The sequence below is a fragment of the Caloenas nicobarica genome, chromosome 1 (genome assembly GCF_036013445.1).
Source record: "Caloenas nicobarica isolate bCalNic1 chromosome 1, bCalNic1.hap1, whole genome shotgun sequence".
Classification (NCBI taxonomy): domain Eukaryota; kingdom Metazoa; phylum Chordata; class Aves; order Columbiformes; family Columbidae; genus Caloenas; species Caloenas nicobarica.
The window spans coordinates 39,380,154-39,403,605 of record NC_088245.1 but is presented as its reverse complement, the minus strand read 5'-3'; the positions used below and the strand labels follow the sequence as shown (position 1 = coordinate 39,403,605).

Below are 23,452 nucleotides of genomic sequence, written 5' to 3'. Positions count from 1 at the left end.
GTGATACAATCCTTCAGCATGCCCACTTGGAGAGTAAAGTGCCATCTGAAGAGTGTCTTCAGCCAAATTTCTTGGGGCTAAGATGCATGTGTGACGAATGGAGTGTGTAGCCAGTGCCACCCATCACACCATGGATGCCCAGCTGGGGAGTTACCACAGGTGAGGCTCAGCTCAGGCAAGGTGGACCCTGCGATGCTGTTGAAGAAATGAGGGCTAGACTGGGTCAGACCAGCCCTGCTGCCCAGCCAGTGGGTGCAGCCATGCTCTGACGGCCACAAGAACTCAAGTCACCTAATTCACCCCAGGGCTGGGTCCTTTTCCATGCAGTGGGGCTGCCCTGTGTTATGTGAGTCTGGGGCTGGTGACAGCCAGAACCTCTCTCTTGGGCAAAGCAAGAAGCATGCCCTGGAGTTGGCAGATGCAGCAACTACCTTGAGGGCCGTGCCTCTCTTTTCCCCTGAAAGATGGGTCCAAGCTCTGCTGCAAAAGGCTCTGCAGCTGCATCTCAGCTTGTTCAAGGTATGTGCTAAGGGGCTGGCCCTTTAAGCTGGCTTCCTGCGAGTTTGTGGTCTTGCAGGTATGAAAATGGGGGAGTGGGAGAGGAGGTAAAGGGCAGGATATGGTGCTGTCTCTGGGGAAAGAAGCATGTGTTGGGGCCAACTCAGAAGAAGCTGAAGGCCTTGAGATAGTTCCCTTCCCTGTGATAGCTGTGGGAAAGGGAAGAGAGAAGCAGAGCAAGAAAAGGGGTATAAAAAGAGACCTTTGACCCTACTGTGGGCACTTGGACACAGGTGCATGTGCCTGCACCCAGACCTGCATGGAGTGCAGGTGGTGCAGCATGGCAGGACCTGGCGTTGCATCTCCACTGACTCTTTATCAAGGGTGGGCCTGGCAGATGCCAGCAGAGCCCCCACCTTGCTCCATCCTGTGCATCACAACTGGATGCCATCAATGGGCTGAATCTATCCCAGATCTTCTGTTGCTCACCTTTGCTTTCCCATTGCTGGCTGGGAGCTGCCATTGGGCCCAAAGGGCTGGATGCACACTCTGCCCATGGCTGCGTGGGTTATGGGACACAGCTGCATTGCCGAGAGCCATCGTTCCACCACCTCGTGTGACATGGCCCTCCTCTGACCACAGTGGGAGAACAGGCATTTGCTGAGCCATGCCGGGCTTCAGAGGCCAGCTCGGTGCCGCGCTCTTGCTATGACACCCACACACGTACACACACGCGTACCAGCCCCATATGGACATCTCTCACCTTCCTGCCAACGGAAACTATTGCCCTTTGCAAGCCTGGCTCTCTCTGAAGATGCTATCAGGAGGTGGGTAGAGGAGGGCTGAGGCTCCAGGCCTCTTCAGTACAAGCACAGCTCCCTCATGTCATGACATGCCTCCCTCCTTCTCTCACAAGTCCTCTGTGATCTCTCTCCCCACAGTTATACCACGGTGAGTGCCAGGGCAGAAGATTTAAATCAAAGGCTTCTGACAGTTTCTCAACCCACAGACCAGTCCCATATCTTGAGTTTGTGCCACGTAACTCACAAATGACCAGGGAATTATTGCAAAAATCTCACATCTTTCACAGTCTCTGCGTACAATGACTAAAAGGGAAGGAGCAGAATGGAGAACTCTTGGGTTGGACAACCTAAGGAGGACAGCAGGTCTCTTGTCTAACAGACACTCAGCCTGTAGACATCATTTTCACTGCTCTGGTCCCTTGCTCTAATGTCCTGACCACTCTCAAGGTGCCTGACATAACAATGTCCTAATGCGAGACTTGCGCAAACATCTTCCATGGGGTATCTGAGGCTCACTGCATTTTCCTGCTTGCCCCACACATGCTTTTCTGGGCTCCTGGCATTCTCTTATTTGCCCCTACACACACTTTTTTCCCCCATCACGTGCCCTGAAGTAGTGGAATGGAGCAGAGTACTAGAAAGGACATTCCAGGCAACCAAGCCTGTCCCCTGCAGCCACAGGCAGGAATTCAGCAGATCTTTTGGGCCAAGGGCTCATAGAATTACCATTGCCTCAGTTCAAAACACCTCCCAAACCCTTACTTTGCCTGACTGCCACTTCTCTCCATGTGGTATGCTGGTGGCATTTTTTGACTCTCTAGACGACTTATGCAGGTTTTTACAATTGTGTCATGTTTGAAGCTTGGTCCCACAAGGCTTTGAAATGTTTGGGGGTTTTTTGTTTGTTTGTTTGTTTTAAATTCCATTTATTTATGATATGTCAGTTTGAAGCCCTCCACTCACCTTAGAACAGGCTCACTTCTCCACCCCCATCCCCAGCCCTGCCAGCTGTGGAGGCAGGACAGCCATGGCTTCATTGCAATGGCTAGACCATGCAGGGACCATGGTGTGATGGCTCAGCCCATGGCTCTCTTGTCCTGCAGGGTGGCAACCTGAGCTCTGGGGAAATGGACACAGGATCACTGCATTGCCTTGTCTTTGCTGCAGTGCTTTTTTTTCCTTTTTCCACTCCCCCCACCCCCACCCCTTTAAACTCCCGTGACAACCCTGCTCAGCATTGCGAAGGGCTGTGCAGAGAGCTGTCTGAGTGCAAAGTGCAGGGGAAGCGGTGGGAGGGTCAGGTGAGGACCGAGAAGGGCGAGAGGAAAAGGTCAGTGACGCAAGCCCAAAGCGATGGCTCTCAGCTGAGCTGCTCTGCTCTTTGTCCGTCCACGGTGCGCTATTTCTATTCGGCAACAATTCACACATCTGGGGACCACAACTCCTTCCACCGCCCACGCTCTTCCTCCGCACTCACGGGGGCTGAGGCAGGGGAGGGGGAAGGAGGGAGAGATACTGCACCAGGCTGCCAGCACCATTTCCAAGACCAAAGGGAAAAAAACCAAACCCAAAAACAAATAAGCGGTCCTTTTCAACAGCCACCTTCCCTTTGGGCACTGAGCATCTCTGATGAAGGAACCTGCGAGCTGCAAAGGAGTTGGGGAGAACAGGAAGAAAGGGGGGGATCCTTTCTCTTGGGGTGCAGGGAATGTCAGCACTGGAGAACTGTACTGACACCCTTGTCCTTGAAACATAAAAGCAACTGTGCTCATTTCCCCTTAGAAATAAGGTCTCACCTGCGTAGATCATGGCTAAGGGAATGGACCCTGGTGCCTGCGGACACATGTCCTTGGCCTATTCCCAAGGTAAGCATTCAAGTGGAGCCAAGTGCTTGATCCCCTCCGTGTTTCCCCACTGGGCTGCAGCTGTGTGTGCGTGTATATTTGTGTGTGCCAATGTGTGCACAGGTGCAGAGAGAGGGCATTCCCCCCCGACCTTCTCTACAACCTGCTCCCAATTGTGTGGCATGGCACCCTCCTAAAATAGCCCTCCCTGCCCCGCTGCAATCGTTCTTTTGAGCTGCAGGGACAGGGAGCATGAAATTATGAAATGCTTCAGTGCTCTGTGCCCTTTCCTGCTTCTTATGAGGGAGCAACAAGGAACGGAGATATTCAAAAGGGCATTCTCCTCCTGTCCATGCATGCTGCTCTCAAGAACAGATGAGGAGGAAAGTTACACACTGGTATTGTCTTACTCTCAGGGAACCAAATCCCATTTTCTCCAAGACCTCCACATCCCATTTCCCAAATACAGGCACAGTCAATGGGACAGATGTGGTGAGCTTCGGCTTTGTGTTATAGCAACTAACCTGAAATGTATGTAAAGGGCTCTGTGTCACATCTGTCAAGGAGCATCTTCAGGCTCCTCAGAGACCATAGCGGGGAAAACAGTAATTTCCACACTGTTTGTTTTTCCTCCAAGTCTTAGTCTTGCGGTGTTTACCAGGATCTGATTAGTAGTCTCCAGTAACAAGCAGCCTTTCCTACTCTAGTTGCTGTAGCCAGAAAATCGGCTCTTCAATTGCGTGCAGCCATACCCAAAAGCCTCATCAAGCCACAGAGCCACTCTGCTACAGGCAGTTCACCTGTAGGGCTCCCTAGGAAGAAAAGCACTCAGAGGAGCAAGCCCACAGCTGAAACTCTGCTAGAGGTGGGCTCTCAAGAAAGCCCTTTGGGCTGACCTATTTCGTAAGGCAGTACATCACTTGAGGGATTGAAGTGCCCTCAAGTCCTTGGGTCAGGTTGTGGACCTGGACTTCACCCTTCCCTGCCATTCCTTCTATCCAGGCACACTGATTGGGGCCATTGCCTTTCTCATCATATTTTTTGCCTTCCAAGAGTGGGGAAGAAAGAGCAAAGTGCTTATGAGCAGTGAGGTTAAAGGGGCAAATGGCTGAACCTGAGAAACTACAGAGGAGGGGAAAAATTTTCTCTCCTGACTGAGCCCAGGGGAGAGACAGGACTGCAATTCCTGAACATCAATCTGTAGGAAGAGAGGCATCTGCCTTGAAACAAGTCATTTCTGTTCAGTCATTTTAATGACATGAAAAATAATAATTGCCATAGTCGCAAATAAGTAACCCCCAGAAGAGCTTAAGGGAGAGCAGGGGATTGGCCTTTGGATAAGTACGACATCATCAAGCATATTTTAAAACAAAATCAACAATCTAATTAACTCCCCTTCTAGAAACTGCTCAGGCATAGAAATGAAGAAAACAGAGGAGCAAGGAGAGCTCTGAGCAGAGTGGGAGTGGTGGTTGTAATGATTTTTTCCTCAGGAGAAGGTAAATGTGATTAAATTGGGAGCAGGCTTCGCTAATCAGAGCACCTGAGGGTTTATTCCCAAGAATCTGCTTCTAGTATCATGTCTTGCCTTCAAGCAGTTCTGAATGTACAGTAAATATCAAAATTCTTCCCAATTTATTAGGTTCAGAAGCCATCATTGCTTCATATTAGGCTTGTCAAGCATTTTCATACAAGCCCCTCTAACTTTAAATAGAGAGAGATGTAATACATTGGCAGGTTGCAAAACAGAGCAGGGCTTTATCTTTCCAAGACTGCCCAGAGTAACAAGATAATAATCTCCCTCAAGGACAAGAACAGACGCTGGTGCTGAATAGCAAATTGGCCAGCATTCAGGTTATTAACTTGCTCGGGCACAGATTTGGTATAAGGTTGGTCTCTGAATCTGGTGCTGCCCCTCTGTAAATCATATAATTCGCATAGGCACCCCCTCTTCAATACAGATCTGTGACCAGGTTCACGAGGCACTCTGGCCATCCCTCTGCAGCATTCAATGCAAGGGAAACCCTCAAGGATATGTATAAGCATGTTTTAATACTAGAAGTCAATAACGTCCCCACAGACCTGGGCAGCGGACATCCATGTGTGATGCAGGATCAGGTGCCTGGTCTGTGAATCTCAGTTCTTAAAGATGGGAAGATGTCCTTTATGCCTTTTTTTTTTTTTTTTTTTTTTTTCTGCTGTGGAAACTGAGACACAGAGAGGATGTGAGAGCCGTACAAATACATTGACAGTCCCACGGGTACGCCACCTTCCTTCCAGTTCACACTGGTGAGTTTTCCATTGCAGCTGTGCCAGGCTAAAGCCAGCTGCACACACAGACACCACAATTCAACTGACAGAGGTCACTTGCCAAGCTGTGGTGGCTCAAATGCCTGCTGTTCCTCACACACTATGTCCACACGCTCAGACAAGGGCATACGTATTGGTCTTCCTTCATCTTGCTGAGCCCAAGGGACACAGAGTGCCAAGCCCAGGGTGACAGCCCAAGTCTTCAATGAATGCCTCTAGGGAGGGACGCTGGGTCTGAGCAGCCCTTGTGGCACCACAAGCACCCATTGAGGAGGTATGCAACCTCACTTGGGAGCTCTCTGAAGCCTTGAGTCTGCTGCATGGGCTTCGGACCGAAGTCCTGAGACCGTCTAGTTCTACCCAAACATACCAAGGAACCGGGGTTCAGGTGCTGAGTAGGGACATCTCGTGATTGTCCCGTGCTCATGAGTTCATAGCTGCGTGTTCATAGCCAGCAGGCTAAGAGTGAAACTGCTCAAAAGTAGCACGCTTTCCCCTCCCACCCTTGTTTCCCCACTTCTCTGGGCCTGTGACCATCACCATCAGGGAGTGAAAGTGAACACCTCCTCCATCCCCTCCCACCTGTGGCCCCAGACTTGCCGCGAGGTGAGAGTGCCTGCAAATAAATGCCTCAGCTTCCTACCACTTTTATCCATGTTCTTCCATAGCTTGCAGGGCTAGGGAATCCCTACTTTTGAAAATGTTGTGTATTCATGTGTATATTTGATGTTTTCTACTTTTATCAGGCAGATCTAGCAGGACGCTCTCTGTGGGACAGAAGCTGGAAAGGAAGAAATGCAAGGAACATCATCTGCTGTGTAGGTGGGCTTAACCCTTACTGCCTGGAATGGTTACCCCATTGCAGTACCTGATCCCAGAACTCAAACTCCATTGTTTAAGTGTCTTTCCACTTAAATATGGTGATGACAATCAACCTGAGGGCAGCATTTAGCCTATAGCAGCAATATCCCCAGGGATGGTGGAGCAGGAAGGAAAAAAACCTCTTTAACATTGGCCCAAGGTTGCCATTTTGATACAAAGCAGAACCTCTATTAAATTGGTAATGTGAACAAATTAAATAAAGAGCTCACCAACACACTAAACAGTGGTTCCCCTGCAGGGCCATTTTTGCAGGCTTTTTTTTCGGAGCAGAACTACAATTTAAGAGGAAAATAACGACAGATGTAGAACAACGTCTTAGTTTTGAGAAGTGCGCATACACGAATGGCAGGAAATTCAATGTAAAGGTTATAGTTGAAATAACATTATTTGGAAAGTACCAAAAATAACCTACAGAGTGTCTAGAGATCTTCAGAGTGTATCCTGTCAGGAAGCGAACTTGGGTGGCCATCAGGGCATCTCTGCACTCATCCCCTCACCTCCTGCTGGCACTGCAGCCTTCCCGCTGCTGGACTCAGAGTCCCATGAGGACAGGACACCGAGGTGGATCTACTGAGCCCTCCACTGGGTTCACCCCTGGTGAGCTGGGAGATTTGTAAACCACAGGCAAGGCATCCCAGTTAGCCTGGGACTCCAGTCCAGGACAGGGAAGGGATGTGCCCAGCCTAACGACAGCTAATGAGTTGATGAATCACGGGATAATTTGACACCACACGAGACTTTTGCCCTTCACAGTTCTTCACATTCTCTGTTCTCCTGTTCACCTCTGCTGTTCTGCGGAGACTCTCAGTGGACGCGCAATTGAAAATGAGAAGTTTCAGCAGCACCGCTCTTCTCTGATAGAAACAGAGTGCGGGGAGGCGGGAAAGATGAGCCTGCACATAAGCACCTGCCCCAGCCAAGAGGATTTTTAAAACTTAAATTACTTCTAAAACAACGATCTGGCCCAAACAACACCTTTAACCAAACCTCCAACACCACACTTTTACCTGCTGCTTTAACACTGAACAACATTGCTAACAACTGAGTTCACCCGCCTCAGTCACCATTATGGGGACAGGAAGGTAATCGCAAGAACACCTCACGTGTGTTGCTGACAATGTGGTTTTGTTTGGCTTCTCACATTACAAATGGCACCATTCCCAACAATCTTGGTATAAAGGAGATTAAAAGTGCCGAATTGTCAGTAGCACAACATCCTGGGCAATTGAGTCTGTACACCGTGCTGACAGCAAGTGTATTTATCTGTATCAGATGGAGTCTGGACACAGCCATGGCATTGTGCCTGCGTAGGAAACGTTTTCTTACTAGTGCCATGCAGTTGTTGTTTTTAGCACATTTTAAACTGTGTTTCCAATGGAAATTAAACATGTTGAGGCAGTCTGTGTCTCCATGCATCGGTATTTGACTGTCTGTTGGCTGATCTGTCAGACCATTACCCCGCCCTCCACAGTTTTGGAAAAGTAAGTCAATTCCAGTCACACTTGACAAAGATGTATATTGCTTGCTACTGTTAAGCAAAGGTGGCTGAATAACGGAGACCTGTCTCTCTGTTAGGACCTTCATTGGGAAAGTCTTCAATGTGACAACAGTCCTTACCAGGTATCAAAAATCTATATGAAAATCTATCACAGAGACCCAGTTCTAGAAAAAACTCTCTCCAGTGAACTGGCTGACCAGATAAATCCTTGTTTTCAACTGTAGCAGCTGCTCATCTCCTCCAGGGACTAACCACATGTTAATTTTTCCTCTTCCACTATTTCAGGTACCACAGTGTGCAACCAACCTCATCTAATTCTTACTACATTAAAAAAAAGAAAAAAAAAAATAATCGGTGCTTTTTTTTTTTTTTCTGTGTGATAAGCTAAACAATAAATGGATGCTTTGTGTTCTTACTTTTCCAAAGTGATCTTTGGTCTGAAGGAAGGTGCAGATTTCTCAGTTTGAAGGACAACCAGGAAAAATTATGCTTAAAATAAAAACTGCCTTGCAGTCACAGAGCTGGCAATACCAAGATGTTACTCACAGAGCACTTCATTGCTTCAGCTGAGGACTTCTGTGCCTGAGTATGCTGCATTCATTTTAGGATCTCCTGAGAAAGGTGGGCTGTGCCTTGAAGGTACGTGCCATTACAGATCCACCCTGCTAGGAGCCTCCAAGCTGCAGCTGCCACAGTCAGCGATTGCAGAACGGGAAAGCACGCAGCCCATCCTCTCCCCTGCTGCTCTTCAGCAGAGGCTGGCTGGTCAGGTTCCCCAGTCGCCCTCACAAAGGTTGGCCATAACAGGAGCCTTCAGATGACTGGCAAGAACATCCAAATGGCACCTCTCACACTCTTGATCCATGTCATGCATGGTGAGGAAGGAGGTATTGCCAGACTGCTGGCTGAGTGCTTGATGTCTGAGTGGAGTTCAAACTGCAATGTTCTCTCAGAAATGGCCATGGGGATCCACTGTTACGAACTCCTTCAGAATGGCTCTACCCATGCCACCAAATCACTGTTTTGGTCCAGCACTCTTTCTCTTTGGAGTCTACTATCTTCTGAGATCCAGCCTCTGGGCTGTGCTGCCTCTGACTAAAAACTCATCCTCCTCCCACACGTGTTTTCCACTACCTGAAACCAAGATGCCTTTGTTGCTAAAAGAGGCTTAATCCTCCAGGTTTGTATAGTCCTCAAAAAGGAACTGCCTGGAGACTTGAGGTTAGCCTCTGGCAACTTTTTGTCAGCAAAATGTGCTTGCCGGACCTGAACTTGGCCTTCAGCTGCTCTAGGAGAGAAAGGTAAGAAGTGCAGAGCGTGATGACCAGTGTGTGTGTAAAAGCAGGTTCTCATCATCTGGCCCCACATCAGCGGCCATCTTCATGCAGCCCGGACCAGACAGGAAATGTGATGTGCTGCACTTCAGAGAATTATATTTGTGTATGGAAAAAGAGAGGTGTGTGGGGACGCGTGTGCATGTATATACCATCACACTGTGGGTTTCCATTTGTGTCTGTCTTGGCTTGGGATGTGAAGACAAAGTGTGCTGGGGAAGTAACCTGCCTGTTGCAAAAGGATCTTCTAAAACTAAACATGCCTTGCAGGGCCTCTGAAGTCTTACCTGTCTGTGAAGGTAAAGGCACGTGAAGCTTTGGAAGAAGGTGGACATAGTTTTTGCATCACTGCCTGGCCTGTTGAATGGACAAGCCATGCCAAACAGTTATTGCAGGTACTGCAAGGTGGTGTTACCTGTCTGGACCAGCTGCAAGGCTCAGGTCAGAGGGGATGATTCTTCCTTCTGTGGAGTGAGTGGGGTGCTCAGCTGGGTAGGGAGGCCACGGGATGGGTGCTCCTGTGGTGTCACACCATCTGCACGCGTGAGGGCTGTGCCTCAAGCTTGCTCACACTCTGCACTGCCCTCGTTCCACTCCCGCTCTGACCCAGGATGGGTCCTCTGAAACTGGGGCATTGGTGGGGAGGCTGGTTTTGTTCTGGTGTTGCTTATGTCAATGACTCAAGTCATTTTTCACAAAGTAGTCCACGGTATTTCTACTGCCGATTGACTCCTATCCTCAGTTTCAAAGTGATCTGTGCACGTGTGCAGACCCTGAGAGCGGTATGAGTGATGTGTTTGGGTGTCTGAAAGAGGAAACTATGGGTCTCTTGCCAGTGTCCCAAGAGGACAGGTCCTTCTCTCTCTCTTTTTCTTCCCAGCAATAGTTACAAACTGGTCCCAGTATATCTGAGCACAGCAAGCTAACACCTGATCCCTCCACCCTTGTTTCTGCACCTATTGCTTTACCAGCAGGAAGTAGGACGTGGTTTGGGGCTTTTTATTCTCGGCCTCGCTATCCTTTTCGATACTTCAGGGCCTTGTCTCAGTCTGACAAGGCAAGCAAGCGGCAGCTTCCTGTGAAAAGGTGAGACAAGAAGACAGAGAAACTGTGCATGTATGAGAAGAACAGTCCTGCAGCAGAACTGCTGGGCTGGAGGCACCTCTCCTCTCATGCCAGCAGCGCTGGCTGACACCTGGACATGCACTGAGATAGGATATCCTCCTCCATCCCTCTCCCTTTCCTCCCTACCCGTTCCCTTCACAGTTTGACGTCCAGCACCTGCGTCCATCCAGCCCCGCAACCCGGTCTCTGGGGACTCCCTGCGTCTGGACCGCCAGGCGCCTGGAGCTGGAAGGTAAAGGGGACGATGCCAGCTCTGTTCCACACAGGGGCGGCTGATCTGAAAAGCGTCTTGGAAGGAGTTTCGGTCTGACAAACTGAATCTCGATGTTGGGGAGGGCTGAACACTTATTTATCTCTCTGTCTCTCCATAGTCCTCTCAAATCATACCCCACATCTCACAACCACACCGCCTGCTTGCTTTCTCTCTCTTTCTCTCTCCTTTGTCTGTTAATCATTGTCGTCATGTTTTTCTTCCTCTGAACCTAATCTTTTATCGCAATGGGAATTGACGTTATGCCTCATGCCAGCCCTTTATAAACCCTCTCTTCCCACTGCTGTGGTAGTCCCAGCAGGCTCCAGAGGGACTATGTCTCGTTTTGCCCAGCTCTGCCTGGGCTCCAGGCTTGCCGAGAGGTGAGGGTGGTCGCTTCTTCTGTGGGTAGAGGCAGATCTTGAGCTCTGGGTTTCCAGGTGTATGGGGAGAGGGGGGCGCTTAGATGAGAAGCCCGTAAGCCCAGTCTGTCTAATATGGAGCGTGGCTGTACAGGCTTTGTAAGACAAGGAGTCTCCCTGGGTGCCACGAGTAGATGAGGGATGCTGCTGAGTTTCCTAATTACAAAGCCCAAATTTTCTGCTACCCCTAAAAGCGCTGCTCCTTCCAAGGAAGTGTGGGGTGTACATGGTGAGGATGGTGCATGGTTTGTGCGTGACTACGTAATATTTTCTGATATGGTAAAACCTTGACTTTCCAGAACTTGGTAAACTCCTTCTTCTGCCTGATTTCCTCTCCTGTTCCAAACAAGCCATTCAAAATCTACCTCTTAAGCCACAAGTTCTGCAACTAACTTTTGTCATTTGCAGCCAGGGACCCCTCTTACTCAGCAAGTACCTAGTTATTTCAGCCCCTGGGCTTACCAAAAAAAGCAGCTCTTCAAAACGCAAGCCGTGCGCAACCAAGGCAGCACTCTCTACCTGAGTCAGCAAGCAGCCTGAAACAATACAGGCGGACGGCTGCGCACACACACACATTTCCAGAAGGCTTTACTCCTGCAAACAGCCCATCTGTGTTGCACTACAAACAGTTTCAGTGCTGGGCAAAGCACCCAAGGCAGGAAAACGACGAGGTGCTGAGGGAAAAGCACAGACTCTGGAGTGGAAAGGGTATGAGTTTGAGCCTGGAAGATTGGCACTGGCTTTGAGTTCTGCCTTGGGACAGTGGATGCCTCCCGTGAGATGACATCTTCCTAATTTGCATTGCTGAGCTATATTGGGGGGGCGTCTTCTCTCTTTCAGTGTGTCACCAGTACAGATGAAGCCCTCTTTTCTGCTTCTGTGTCACCTCTGGCTGTTCAGCCTAACACGTCTCTCATGGGCATCAGACTCGGCACAAGGTAGGAAGTGATTCCCTTAACTTGTGGCAGATGGGCGAATAGGGAGACGGATCAAGCGGAGGAGCTTGTTTGCCATGGTGTGTTGCTGTGCAATGCTTGTTTTGTAACACACAGCCAGAGCAGGTTGCAATAGTTACAGGTCTCTTATGAGAACATAACCTCTAAGGACATTGCAAAGTGAGTGGCTCTGCCTTTGTTACTTGGAGATTGTTATCCAGCAGAGGAGCCAGTCTGTATTTTGGGATGAGGCAGAACTATCTGGGGTGACGGCTAATGCCAAACATCATTGCTAATTCAGCCATGTTGCTGTCGATCTCTTCTCTGCTGGCAGGTGCCTCCAGCCTAACCTGTTGGTATGACTCACGGGCAGCTCTCTTCTGTGACTGGAACCCAGGCAGGGACCTGGTTGAAGCACCATGCCAGCTGGAGATTCTATCCAAGTTAGCTTTTTGTGACAGGTGAGTGATTGGAGAGGCTGAGGAAAGCCAATGCTTAGAATGAAAAGTGTCCTGGAAAGTTTAGCACTTAACAAAAATGTAGGTTCCGCTTCCCCAGGCCAGGTGTAGTGGAGTCACAGAGCTGAGGGGCTTTGTCTTGAACTCTGTCTCTAACCCTGTGTTGGCTGAGGAGCTGGCCATGGCTCAGTGTTTGTCATCTCACAGTCCCAAACTGTCTAGCATAGCCCATCTTTCAGATCCATGGTTCTTTCTGTGCTTCATTGTCCAAAAAATCCCTCTTCCTTGGTAGCCACCCTCTAGAGAGGCATTTTCAATGGAAAAGGAGGATGTATAGAGATGGTGACAGAGGAGCTTTGAATTAAAGTTATACAGGGGCCATTTGCCATTGTCAGTATGAACTGAGATGTTGCACCCTGAGTAACAATAAATGAAGGAAAATATTGTTCCACTTACCTCCCTTGGCCCTTTTATTTCTCTCAGTTCATGATGTTTTCCTCTCCCACACGTCTCCCAGCAGAGGAGTCGGTGTGTGGCCAGTACCACAGTGGGGGCTGACTGAATCTCTGAGTTCTTCAAGTACAACATCTCCAGCCAAGAGACTTACCAGCTTACCCCAGGGCTTCCCTGTGTTCCCATCATAAGGAGAGCTCAGTGTGATTCTTGCAGTGGCTGCATTGTTTGTGACTGTCATAGAAACACTTCCAATGCAGGGAGATGGGAAAATATATTCTGCGGTCTGGTGAATGGACCTAGAAAGACAAAACATTTATGTTGCTCCATGGGTGTGAATCACAGAGAAGCGGGATGGAATTTGGGCTGGATTTGGAATTGTGCTGTTGCTTGACCACAGCCATAGGACATCACCTCTCCCCACAGTCAGCAAGTCCCGGGCTTGATCTGACCTTACAGATGGAGCAGGCATGTCAGTCTGATACCCTCTCAGCTGCAACCCCCTGGATATTCTCTGCCCTCTCACCCCCTGTGCCATAGCTCAGCTCAGGCTGCCCAGCCATGCTTGTCAGAGCAGAAAAGAGGTCATGGTGTAGTGCTGCCAAGTGTGATGTACAGTCCCGGCTGACTGGGATGTGACCTGGTTCAGAAGATTGGTATCTCAGTTGGTATCTGAGATCCTACAGGACTGCCAGTGGCTTGAAGGAGACCTGTGAACTCTAGACAGGCTGAAACAGGCACCTGTCTTCCAGGGCCACGTTGGTGCAGTTGTGGGCAGCAGGTGTGTTTGGGCTTTGCATGCCCTCTGATATCAACAGGAAGCAGAGCAGGTAACCAGAGGTTTTTGTGAAGACTTAGAAACTGGAAACCTACTGTTGTCTTTGGCTTAAAATAACTGAGATGCATTGACTCTCCACGTGCCAGCACATAAAATTTGGATGAACGATGCAGTGGGGAGAGAGAGTGGGATTACATCCTTCCTGTAACCTGTTCAGCAAATATGGTAGGATGCAAAATGCTTTGAAAGGCCTTTAGCATTACATAAAGTTTGAGTAAATACAAAACAGACTCCTTGGCTCACTGAAGTTCTCCTGCTTAAACCCCAGGTCATTTCCCTTACCTGAAAAATTCAAGGAGCACTGTGAATTACCCAAGGCAGAACACATGACAGGACTGAGGAGGTGCATCAAGAACTTCAGCAAAAACAGTAATGTGAGTAATTCACCTGGGATGTCCTGGCGAATGACAAGGTGGAAAGGATTTGTATGTGGATTTTGGGTGTATAAAGAGTGTTACACCCAGAAGCGACATGAAAAACCCAAACCTAATCCCTGACGCCAGTTCTGGTTTTGGGCTTGCTGTTGTGTGTTGCTGATATGCATAGTCCCTGTGGGTTCCGCTGCAGGAGGGACTGGCTTCCTTGTGAGCTGGGCCATGCTGTCCTGACACATGCAGAAGAGATGCAGGACAGACAGATCCCGTAAAGTGTCTCATGTCTCAGTTACTTGGGTTTGGCCCTAATCCCATCCTGTGAGGAGGGATGGACACCACCACCAGCTCTGAGGGCACCTCTTGACCTCATTTTCCTTGAAGAGGTCAGTACCATCTTACAGATCATTAACTACAGTGAAGTCTGATTAGATGTGTCAAACACAAGGTGCAACAGCAGTATATCACTGGAGCTAATGGTGATGCAAATCCTCTGGCTGTTATTCTTTATTTAAATCAGACTTTTTTAGACTCATATGTACTTCCTTCAGTGATATCCAGAATTACTGTATCCTTGTGTTTTCAGAAAAAAATTCACCCAAATATGGGCTAATTCTCCTATTGATAGTCACAACCAGTTCTAATGACAAACTGTCCTACATTTGTACATCATGTGCAAAGACAAATTGCGGAGTTGTTAGCTCAAAAATCTTCTCTTTCTAATCAAGTTATTTTCCATTTGTTAATTGAATACTACATGATGTATGTGGCCCTTTAGTATCATTGCATTCCAAGAGTAATATTTAATACTAATCTTGGCGCAATCTTACTAATGAACACAAAATGTTTTAGTAAAAATTTTTTTTCCCAATAAGTGTCACTCATAGAAAATAACTTTTTTCCTGCTTAGCACATACAGCAAGCCTAGCAAGCTAGCATATCGCAACATTTTGTGCCCTTCTCACCAATGAACAAAAAAATCCAGCTACAGGAAGTATAAGTCTTTGGTTATGCACTGATCACTGAGGCTTATGCCTTTCAGCCACAAATATAATCCATATTTATCATCAAGTATTCCTAAACCTCTTATACATAGGCAATGCTTAGAAATACAAATGCTTATTGATGAGGCTTCAGTGTTACTAATGGTAAATTTTCCTTGCAGACTCAATGCTTCACCACTGCAGACCGTCTTACCATGTCTGTCCATTGCCAGGTTGGAGAAAATAAGTCTATACCTGTGCAAATAGAAGATTTCAGTCCACTTGCAAATAGTGAGTACTCATTTGTCTTTCAGTCTCTGAAGCTTCCCCACAATAGCTAATTTCTCTTCCCCATCCACCCCTATGCAACACCCATAGCTGATTTTAGACTTGTCTCTTTTCCTTGTCACCTACTACACCTAGCACAGATGAACCATTTGCACCTCTAACGTGCAATGTCATGACAGCCTTCGTGCCCTGTCCTGTGTCTGGGACACTGTTGAATGAGAGTGCTTTGCACTAGGAGTTCTGGCTTCAAACTGGCAATGACATCTCAGGTGACTTCCTGAAAAATACATGCTGCAACAAGGAGGGGAAGTCTTACTGCTCTTCCCTTGCCCTTCTTACCAGTTACATGCTGCTACACTCCTTTAAGCCAGCTTTGCCATGCATCAGTCTTTGCTGAAAGGATTCAATTCACTAAACCAGCAGAAAAACATCTGCTTGGGTAATTTTTTTTTGCTGGATGGCTGCGTGTGCCTTGCTCAAGGAGAGGTCCAATAGGGCTGCTGGAAGGTGAGGCATACGAAGGCATGGCTGGAGTCAGGATTTGGGAAGGGTCAGCCCAGACAGTCTATGTAACTCCATCCTCTGTGGCTGTAGCTCTCTGAAAGAGCAGCTGGGAAGCAGCTATCACCCCAACCACACTCCATTCCTGTCTGCACAACTGCCTTGTGGGTCACCCCTACAAGACAGGGTGCGTGGCTGTGTGGGATTGATTGCTCTGACTGCAAGGGCCACTGTCACAGTCTCACAGGAGGAGCTGCCTTTAACATAGTCCAGAGACAACAGGCCTTTTGCCTGCATTGACAGTGGGGAAGAAGGAGGAACAGAGAGGGGGGAACTCACTAACCATCTCACGTGGCCGTGGCTGGCTGGAGTCTGTGAGCACAGCCAAGACACCAGCCCTGCTGCAATGGGGTTTGCAGTGGAGCCCTGCCATGGACAGACAATGCAGCGGCATCAGCCCTGCTCCTTCTTTCTTTCCAGTAAAGCTGAGGCCTCCGGGAAATCTTCAGCTGGTTAGAAAAGCTGAAAACACCTACAACTTAACGTGGAGCCTGAATATTTCCTCCCACTATTTGGATGGGGAGCGGGAATACCAAGTGCGGTACCGAACCACGAGTCAGTCCTGGGAGGTGAGTACGGAGTGAGGCACTTGGACCTGTTACCATATGAATCTTGGTCTTCTTTATATCACCCAGTGCTTGTTCCTGGGCCTCCCCTCAGGCCAAAGCTGGTTTTGGTGAAGCTGGAGAGCGGATGACACCTCCTACCCTCTTATCTGTGTCACCTGCTGCCAGTGTTTGGTGATGACACAGAGGCAGACAGGAATCCTGTGTTACTTAGTGCTGTCTCAGACATACAGATAGGTCCAGGACAGACCTGAAAGGGATGAAAAAAGCAAAGCGAAGAAGACTTGTCCTCCAGAGTGAACAAGCAGTGCACAAAGTGTAGGGATCTGAGACAGGTCCTCTTTGAGGGCCTTGGAAGAGATGAGTACATGAGGCTCTAAGCCAGGGTGTTGATGATGCTCTAATTTTGCCCTGCTTGCAGGAGGCCAGGAACTTCACCATTGTGCAGGACCAGATGTGGGTGGTGTTTGAGAGCCTCTCCCCTGACCTGAAATACGAGGCAGCTGTCCGTGCAAGGCCAGGTGCCTCAAGTACCTCCAAAGGCGTGTGGAGCGATTGGAGCGAGACGATACTGTGGAGGACACACGCTGACCGTAAGGATCAGAGTCAGGCAGTCTGGCTTGGAGAGGGAAAAGGGGACTCAGGAAAAGGAAGTAGAAGAGCCAAACTGGCTGAGAAGCTGGATGAAGATGGATAGGGAGGATTGTGTTGATCAAAGAGCAATAGAAAGGTCAGAAATGATCCGTCTCTCCTAATCTGTTAGGTCAGACTGGCTCAACAGGGCTTAAGGGCAAAGACCCCCTGACCCCAAAAGAGCCCCTCTGACTTCCAGAAGACAGTCAAAATCCACAAGACATAAATCAGGGACTGCTTCCCCAGAGCAGTAAGACCAGATGTCTGACCTGCAGAAGCAGTGGCCAGGACTGGCATTTTCCCAGGTGCTCCTGTGACCTAGGAACATAAATCCAGCTTTCTAAAATGATCCACTTCATTGGAGCCATTGATCACTGAAATGCAGTGAAACAGAGCACCCAGTTCTTGAAGAAAAGGAGACCTGAGCCTAGGAAGCAAAGTCTCACAGAGAATGAAAGAGACTTACATGCATGTAAGTCCCTTGCAAAAATATCTGCTGAGACTTGCATCAGTCATTTCCATGAATGACAGCACGGAGGACACCTCCAGCCTTGAAAGACAGTGCCCTAAGCAAGTCTCTTTGGTGAGTCACTGGCTGTGGTCTCTGTCATTTCTTTTCCGAAAAATAAGCAGATAGAGGTTATTCCTTCTAATCTCGCCCCCACTCTGCCCCTGCTCAGCCCCCCGCCCTGTTGTGCCTGGTGCTGGTATAAACAGAGAAGCTATGTTTAGAAAGGGCACCGTGTTGCTGTGGCGATCAAATTTTGACAGTGTGTGATGTCAATGAATAGGATACAGCCGCAACCAGTTGTCATAGCAACCAAGACCCAAAGATAACCAGGGTACCAGAGGCAGAGGAGACAAAGCGATCTGAGTAGCATGTCAAGGACAGGCAAAGAAAGAATGTCCTAAAAATGTCTCCTCCTTATTTTATTTTTCTCTGCTCCCCCACAACTACCCTAGAGGAGCTCTGCAGGCCCAGACCAAGGGGTAGTAGGGATGGAGGGAAACGTGGGTGGCAGGCAGAGGAGACAGGCACTAGAATAGTAAAACCAAGGAAAAGTTCATTGGGGAAATGTGTGTGAAAGAGACAGATTCAGAAAAGTTTGAGATAATGCCAGACAAGCCTGAGGAGTGCTGGCAGCTCTGGCAATGTGGGAACTCAGTCTCTTTCTCCTAACCCCACAGTCCAAGTACCAAAATCATTATGTGGTGGAAAGCTGCAACATTCCTAGCCTCCTAAATCTTTTCTACATGTCTCCAAAGAAATAAGTCAGCTCCCTGACCTCTAACTTTCTCCATCCTTGGTCCTCCTGCCTTCTCAAAGACCCATGAACCCCATGACTCTATTTCCACCATGGACCGACAATGGTGTTTCAAGTGCCATGCCGATTTTAGGACTCCCAGCATTCCTTTGCAACAAACCAGACAGATAGATGGACACTTCAACCAGTATACTGTGGCACCTTGCCTGTGGAAACCCCCAGCTGTGGTGCTGTTATGAACAGGGATTTCAAGCTGCTCAGCACAAATTTTCTAAGCCATGCCAAGTAGACTCTGAAACCCATCTCAGCTCAAAGGTATCCTACACAACACAGCAGAACTCATTTATATGACTTGTATATTATAATTTTATATGATATTATATATTATATATTATACATTATTATAATAAAGGCCCACTTTGATCAGCTTGAACAGGCATAGAACAGATGCAGGTCCTACCTCCAGAATTCTGCCTAAATGTTTACAGCAACTCTCTCGTTCTCTCTCGTCTTGCAGAAACATCCCGACCGGTCTTGCCAGCTCTTATAGTGAGCACTTGCATCTTTGTGATCATTGGGACTGTTTTCCTTATTAACCTACGGACCCTGAAATGGTAAATGAGAACCAAGTTTTACTCTCTGTTCCTCTTCTGTATCTTGTGTCTTCTCAAAACCAGGGTTATTTTTCACTTGGCATTACTCAGGATAGGGAGTGAATTTAAAATATGGTTTACATCCCAACCTTTTGAGGCTGACATTTGTCTGGGGAGATACATCACCATCCAAGACGATGTGGTTTCACCACCATCATTGTATTGTGCCACACTCCTGTGACCTGGTGCCGTGCCCTGGCTAAATTAAAAACAGATGTCTCAGCACTTCTGTTGCCCATGGGTTAAAGTGCTGTTCCCTGGCAGGGACACACAAAATTGCCTCTTAAAAATCAGGTCAGTGGGCTGAGCACTCTTTAGTGGAGAGGACCAAGCAAGCCTAGGTACTGCTACCTTCTCACATACTTAAACACTCCAGCAAGAGCTCAGACAGGACGTAGGGACTTTTGGTCTGTAGACAAAACTCCTGAGCGAGGAGTACAAGTCTTCCTCTCCCTGGTCTGTCCAGTCCTGGAGCATCTTATCACATGTTGGTAAACATCTACACGATGCTTTAAAGATCTTTTTGCCCTTGTTTCTAGCCAGACACTGCTTTTATTCGGGACTGAAAGTATATCACAAGGTTACCCCATGCAATAATACGGAGGGTGACCTGTCAACATGATGAAGTTAGAAATGGCCTCAGGTTTTCTCATCTTGGGACAGGGACAGAGAAGCAGGGTGCTGATGTTCATGGCAGGGAGCAGGGAGAAGAGTTCTCAGGGATGAGGCAGCAGAGGCTGGATGGCATCTCTATAAGAACAGAAGGAGAAGCACGTTGAAGGAAGACGGATACTGAGAAAGTCACTGGTCACTGTGTTTTAGCTTGAGTCATAACATGAAGGTGAGGAAATATTAGCTGTATAGCACAGAGAGAGATAAAAGTGCCTCCTTCCTCCACAGAGTATAATTAACATGGGAGAATTGTATAGAGGATAATGCTGAGGTAAGATCCAAGCAAGGATTAGACATGCATGAATAAAAATAGTTTCTGCAGTGATGTAAGGTAGTTTATATGCAAGAAATAGCAAATGATGCTTCAGAGAGCACACGAATTGCCTCCAGAGGTCAGGAGGGTCTTTCCTCAGAGCATCTCACAGCAAAGCTTCAGCAAAGAGCCAGCATCTCTGAGAGACTGAGGAGCAGATTAGATCGATTCATACTGCCTCAGGATGACAACACATTGGATCCAGTAAAGTAGAGGCCACTGGGTGGACACAAGGCATGCTCAGATGGATTGCGCAGGCAGTTTGTCCTATAATAGCTATACCATGCGGTGTTCTACTAACAGAATGGACAGTTGTGACACAGCTTTGCTAGTGATGGTCGCATTCAGGCCATGTGGTCCTCTAAGTCATTTTGGTGACAGCAAAGCAAAGAGGGGGCAACTCACAGTAGCTGAACTTTGGAAACAAGGGATACCTTCCTATCTTGTCATCAGGGCAGGTGGGGAGGGGGGCAGGTGGAGAGGTCAAGGTGGCCAGCCAAGGCAGGGAAGAAACCAGTGTGCTGTTTGTTGGTTGTGCTTCCCCAGGGAAAAGGCTGAGAGGAATGTATTTTCCAATGCCAGGTTTAACTGCCTCGTCTCCCTATCTCTCATCCTTCAGCTACTGTGTTTTAGGCAGCTCAAGAGCAAGGCGAGCCCTCAGACTTATTCTGACTTTACATCTCCCTCACACCAGGGTAGTAGCCATGAGCTGTGATGCTCTCTCCTACCCCCACCGCAATGCCAGATTGGTCAGAATAAGGCCCTGCTTCATTCTTCCTTCTCATTTTCTTTTCTCAAGGTTTAAGAAGATCCTGAAGATTCACATCCCAGACCCCGAGAAATTCTTTCCCCCACTCGTTTCAGTTCATGGAGGTGACATTCAGGTATGGGACCGGGAATGGAGACAAGGTATTCTGAGGGAGAAGTGAGGGAAAGGAGGGTCCAGCTGCACATGCCCAAGACAGACACTCCCTTGTCGGATCTACATGTGCATACACAACACATATGCCTGTAGCACCAGCTGCTAGGTTCTCCCCTCGAGTTTTGTTTTCTGACCTTCTAAAACCTGACACTCAACTGAAGCGTCTCTAATTACAGAACTGAGAAACGGCAAACCACACGAACTTCATCACCCTGCTCCCCTAACAGGGAGCCTAAGAGACAACAAGGGACCTGCATGAGGGAGCTTGGCCTCTCAGATACCCTTGCACCCCACTTCAGTCCTTTCCTGCCTGTCCCAGGCTGCCCAGCTCTTCTGCAGTTTTCCTGCTGTGATCCCCACCTCCTGGATGTGAGCCTTTCCTCTGCTCCTAATATAATTGCCATCATGCTGGATGGCACTTAGCTGTTTTCTGCATTCCTGTTGTCTTTTTTTTCTCTTCTTTCTCCACCCCCACTTTCTCCTTTCCTATAATCTGAGTATGGGCAGCTGCAAGTAGGCAACTACCATTCTGTGCAGTATTAAAGGATGTGTCAGATGCGAGACATTTTGGCAGGTGATCCCAAGAGGCATCTTGCTTTAAGAAGGGTGGAAACAAACTGCAGAGGGTCCAGAGGACAGCAAAGCTTTGGAAAAACCTAAGTGCAAAAAGCCTTAGCAAGCTTAAACTAGAGGGGAAGAGTACAGGGAAGCGGGTAGGGGGCAGGGGTGTTCAGCTGGCACCGGCACTTTCTCAGTGCAGAAAGAACTAGAAGAATTGGCTTTACTGGCCATGAAGGCAATGAACTTGGATGTTATCAAAACCAGTTCATTTTTAAGGATAATGATGCACCACAGGATGTCACTCATGGTGAGTGTGGAAATCTAGGCACAAGGGTCTTGGAAGAGCACTTTAGGCAAGAAATCTGCATAGGGCCCTGCAGATGTATCAGAAACTGGTTCAGCACCTATGAATAGATCACATGAGATGTGTCCCAGTACTGCTTTTCATGTTTCCACCTTCATTTCATCTTATCATCTTGCAATCTTTTTCCTTCCTATCACTTTAATCTTTCATTCTCCATTCCCCCCTTCAGAAATCTTGAAACATAGACTTGCAAGATCTGGTCTTGATTTTGAAGTCACAGATATACTGTCTCTGAAAATCCTGCAGATGAGACACCATGAATGTGAATTTCCCTCCCCACCACCTCCGGCAGCTCTTGCTTGGACAGAGAAAATCTTACTTGATTGCTGTGGGTGCTCAGGAGAGGAAAACCTTGGTTCTTCACTGAGTGTTATACTTTGGGTGTAACAGTCGCTCTCCTGTGTTTCTTCCCTATCAGAAATGGCTTTCCTCTCCATTCTCCACATCTTCCTACTGTGTGAACAGCACAACTCCGGAGATCTCCATGCTGGAGGTGATGCAGAAGAACGACCAGGAATCCCAGTTCCTACTTTCCAAGGGAACGCCGACTCCTGATCCTCCCTTAGAAACCAGTGGGCACTCAGTATCCAGCTGCTTCACCAACCAAGGCTACTTCTTCTTCCACCTTCCCAACTCCTTTGAGATCGAGTCCTGTCAGGTCTACTTCACGTATGAGCCTTTCACGCAGGAGGGCAGTAGCGGTGAGGATGGCGAGTCTTACCATGCTCTCTCCTCCCCAGACCTCTGCACACTGGCAGAGGACATGCCCGTGTTGTCCCACAACTTCCTTCACTGTATCAAGGCAACCCGAGGCTTCCAAAACAGCTCTTTCATGGGAGAGACAGAAGGTGAAGCCCAGGCGGACATGGTTATTTCTGAGGCTCTCCAGTCAAGGGAAGACACCTCGCCAACACCAGTTCTGAAACAGAATGAGAAGGTGATGGACGAAGCAGCTTTACAACCTGCTGAGGCCCCATGCCAGCTGGACACTTACTTTCCTGACCCACCAGACCTGCATGACAGCAATACTATCGATATAATGGAGGGGAGTGGAAAGGCAGGCACTTCGAATGACCCCTGTACACTAGCAGCATGTGCTACCTCCTCTTTCTCTCAGTCTCCACCTTTAAGGCAAACTCAGAATGAGGATTTGTGCAGAACAGCCTTCTCCAGCCAGGACCCAAACACTGGTGCCTACCTTTCTCTGAGGGACCTCCAAAGCCAGTACAGCCATTGCTCTGTCTAGGATCTGCCTGGAGGAAACCCACAGGTGGGAAAGGCCTTCTCTTCAGGGAAGGCTAGATGGACAGTTTTTCTATTCAAGAAATGAATGTAATTTCAGCATCAAACCCATTGAGACTGTTCTTTAATGAGGCTGGAGAACAAAGTTACTCCAGGGCTGCAAAACCAGTAAAGGGATAGGATGGACAAGGTGTAAATTCATGGATGGCTACATAGGTAAAATTAGTTCTCAAGGTAAAGTGTTAGTGAAATAGACCACTGGAAATTAGAGGACATTTTGCCTGGAGAACTGGGCTAGTGGACAGTGAAGCAACACATGGAGAATGATAAAGGCACATTAAGGCTGTTCAGTGGCTACATAGCTAACGGAGATGTAGAAGTCTGATTCTTAGGCATACAGGCCAACAA

General features: G+C 48.2%; 1 protein-coding gene across 1 annotated transcript; it reads left to right on the top strand.

Moving 5' to 3' along the window:
- Positions 1-11,786: 11,786 nt before the first annotated feature.
- IL2RB (interleukin 2 receptor subunit beta) lies at positions 11,787-23,048 on the top strand. Its single transcript, XM_065657999.1, has 9 exons — positions 11,787-11,904; positions 12,236-12,362; positions 13,919-14,024; positions 15,187-15,295; positions 16,274-16,422; positions 16,841-17,012; positions 18,835-18,931; positions 20,755-20,839; positions 22,221-23,048. The coding sequence occupies exons 1-9, from the start codon at positions 11,823-11,825 to the stop codon at positions 23,046-23,048; spliced, it is 1,755 nt and encodes a 584-aa protein (XP_065514071.1). The 5' UTR covers positions 11,787-11,822.
- Positions 23,049-23,452: the final 404 nt, after the last annotated feature.

Bases quoted from the DNA above. Each gene is read 5' to 3' on its own strand.
- IL2RB (XM_065657999.1), top strand. From the start codon at position 11,823: ATGAAGCCCTCTTTTCTGCTTCTGTGTCACCTCTGGCTGTTCAGCCTA. The intron at 12,363-13,918 runs GTGAGTGATTGG...CTTAAACCCCAG, and splicing joins AAGTTAGCTTTTTGTGACAG to GTCATTTCCCTTACCTGAAA. The intron at 14,025-15,186 runs GTGAGTAATTCA...TTTTCCTTGCAG, and splicing joins ACTTCAGCAAAAACAGTAAT to ACTCAATGCTTCACCACTGC.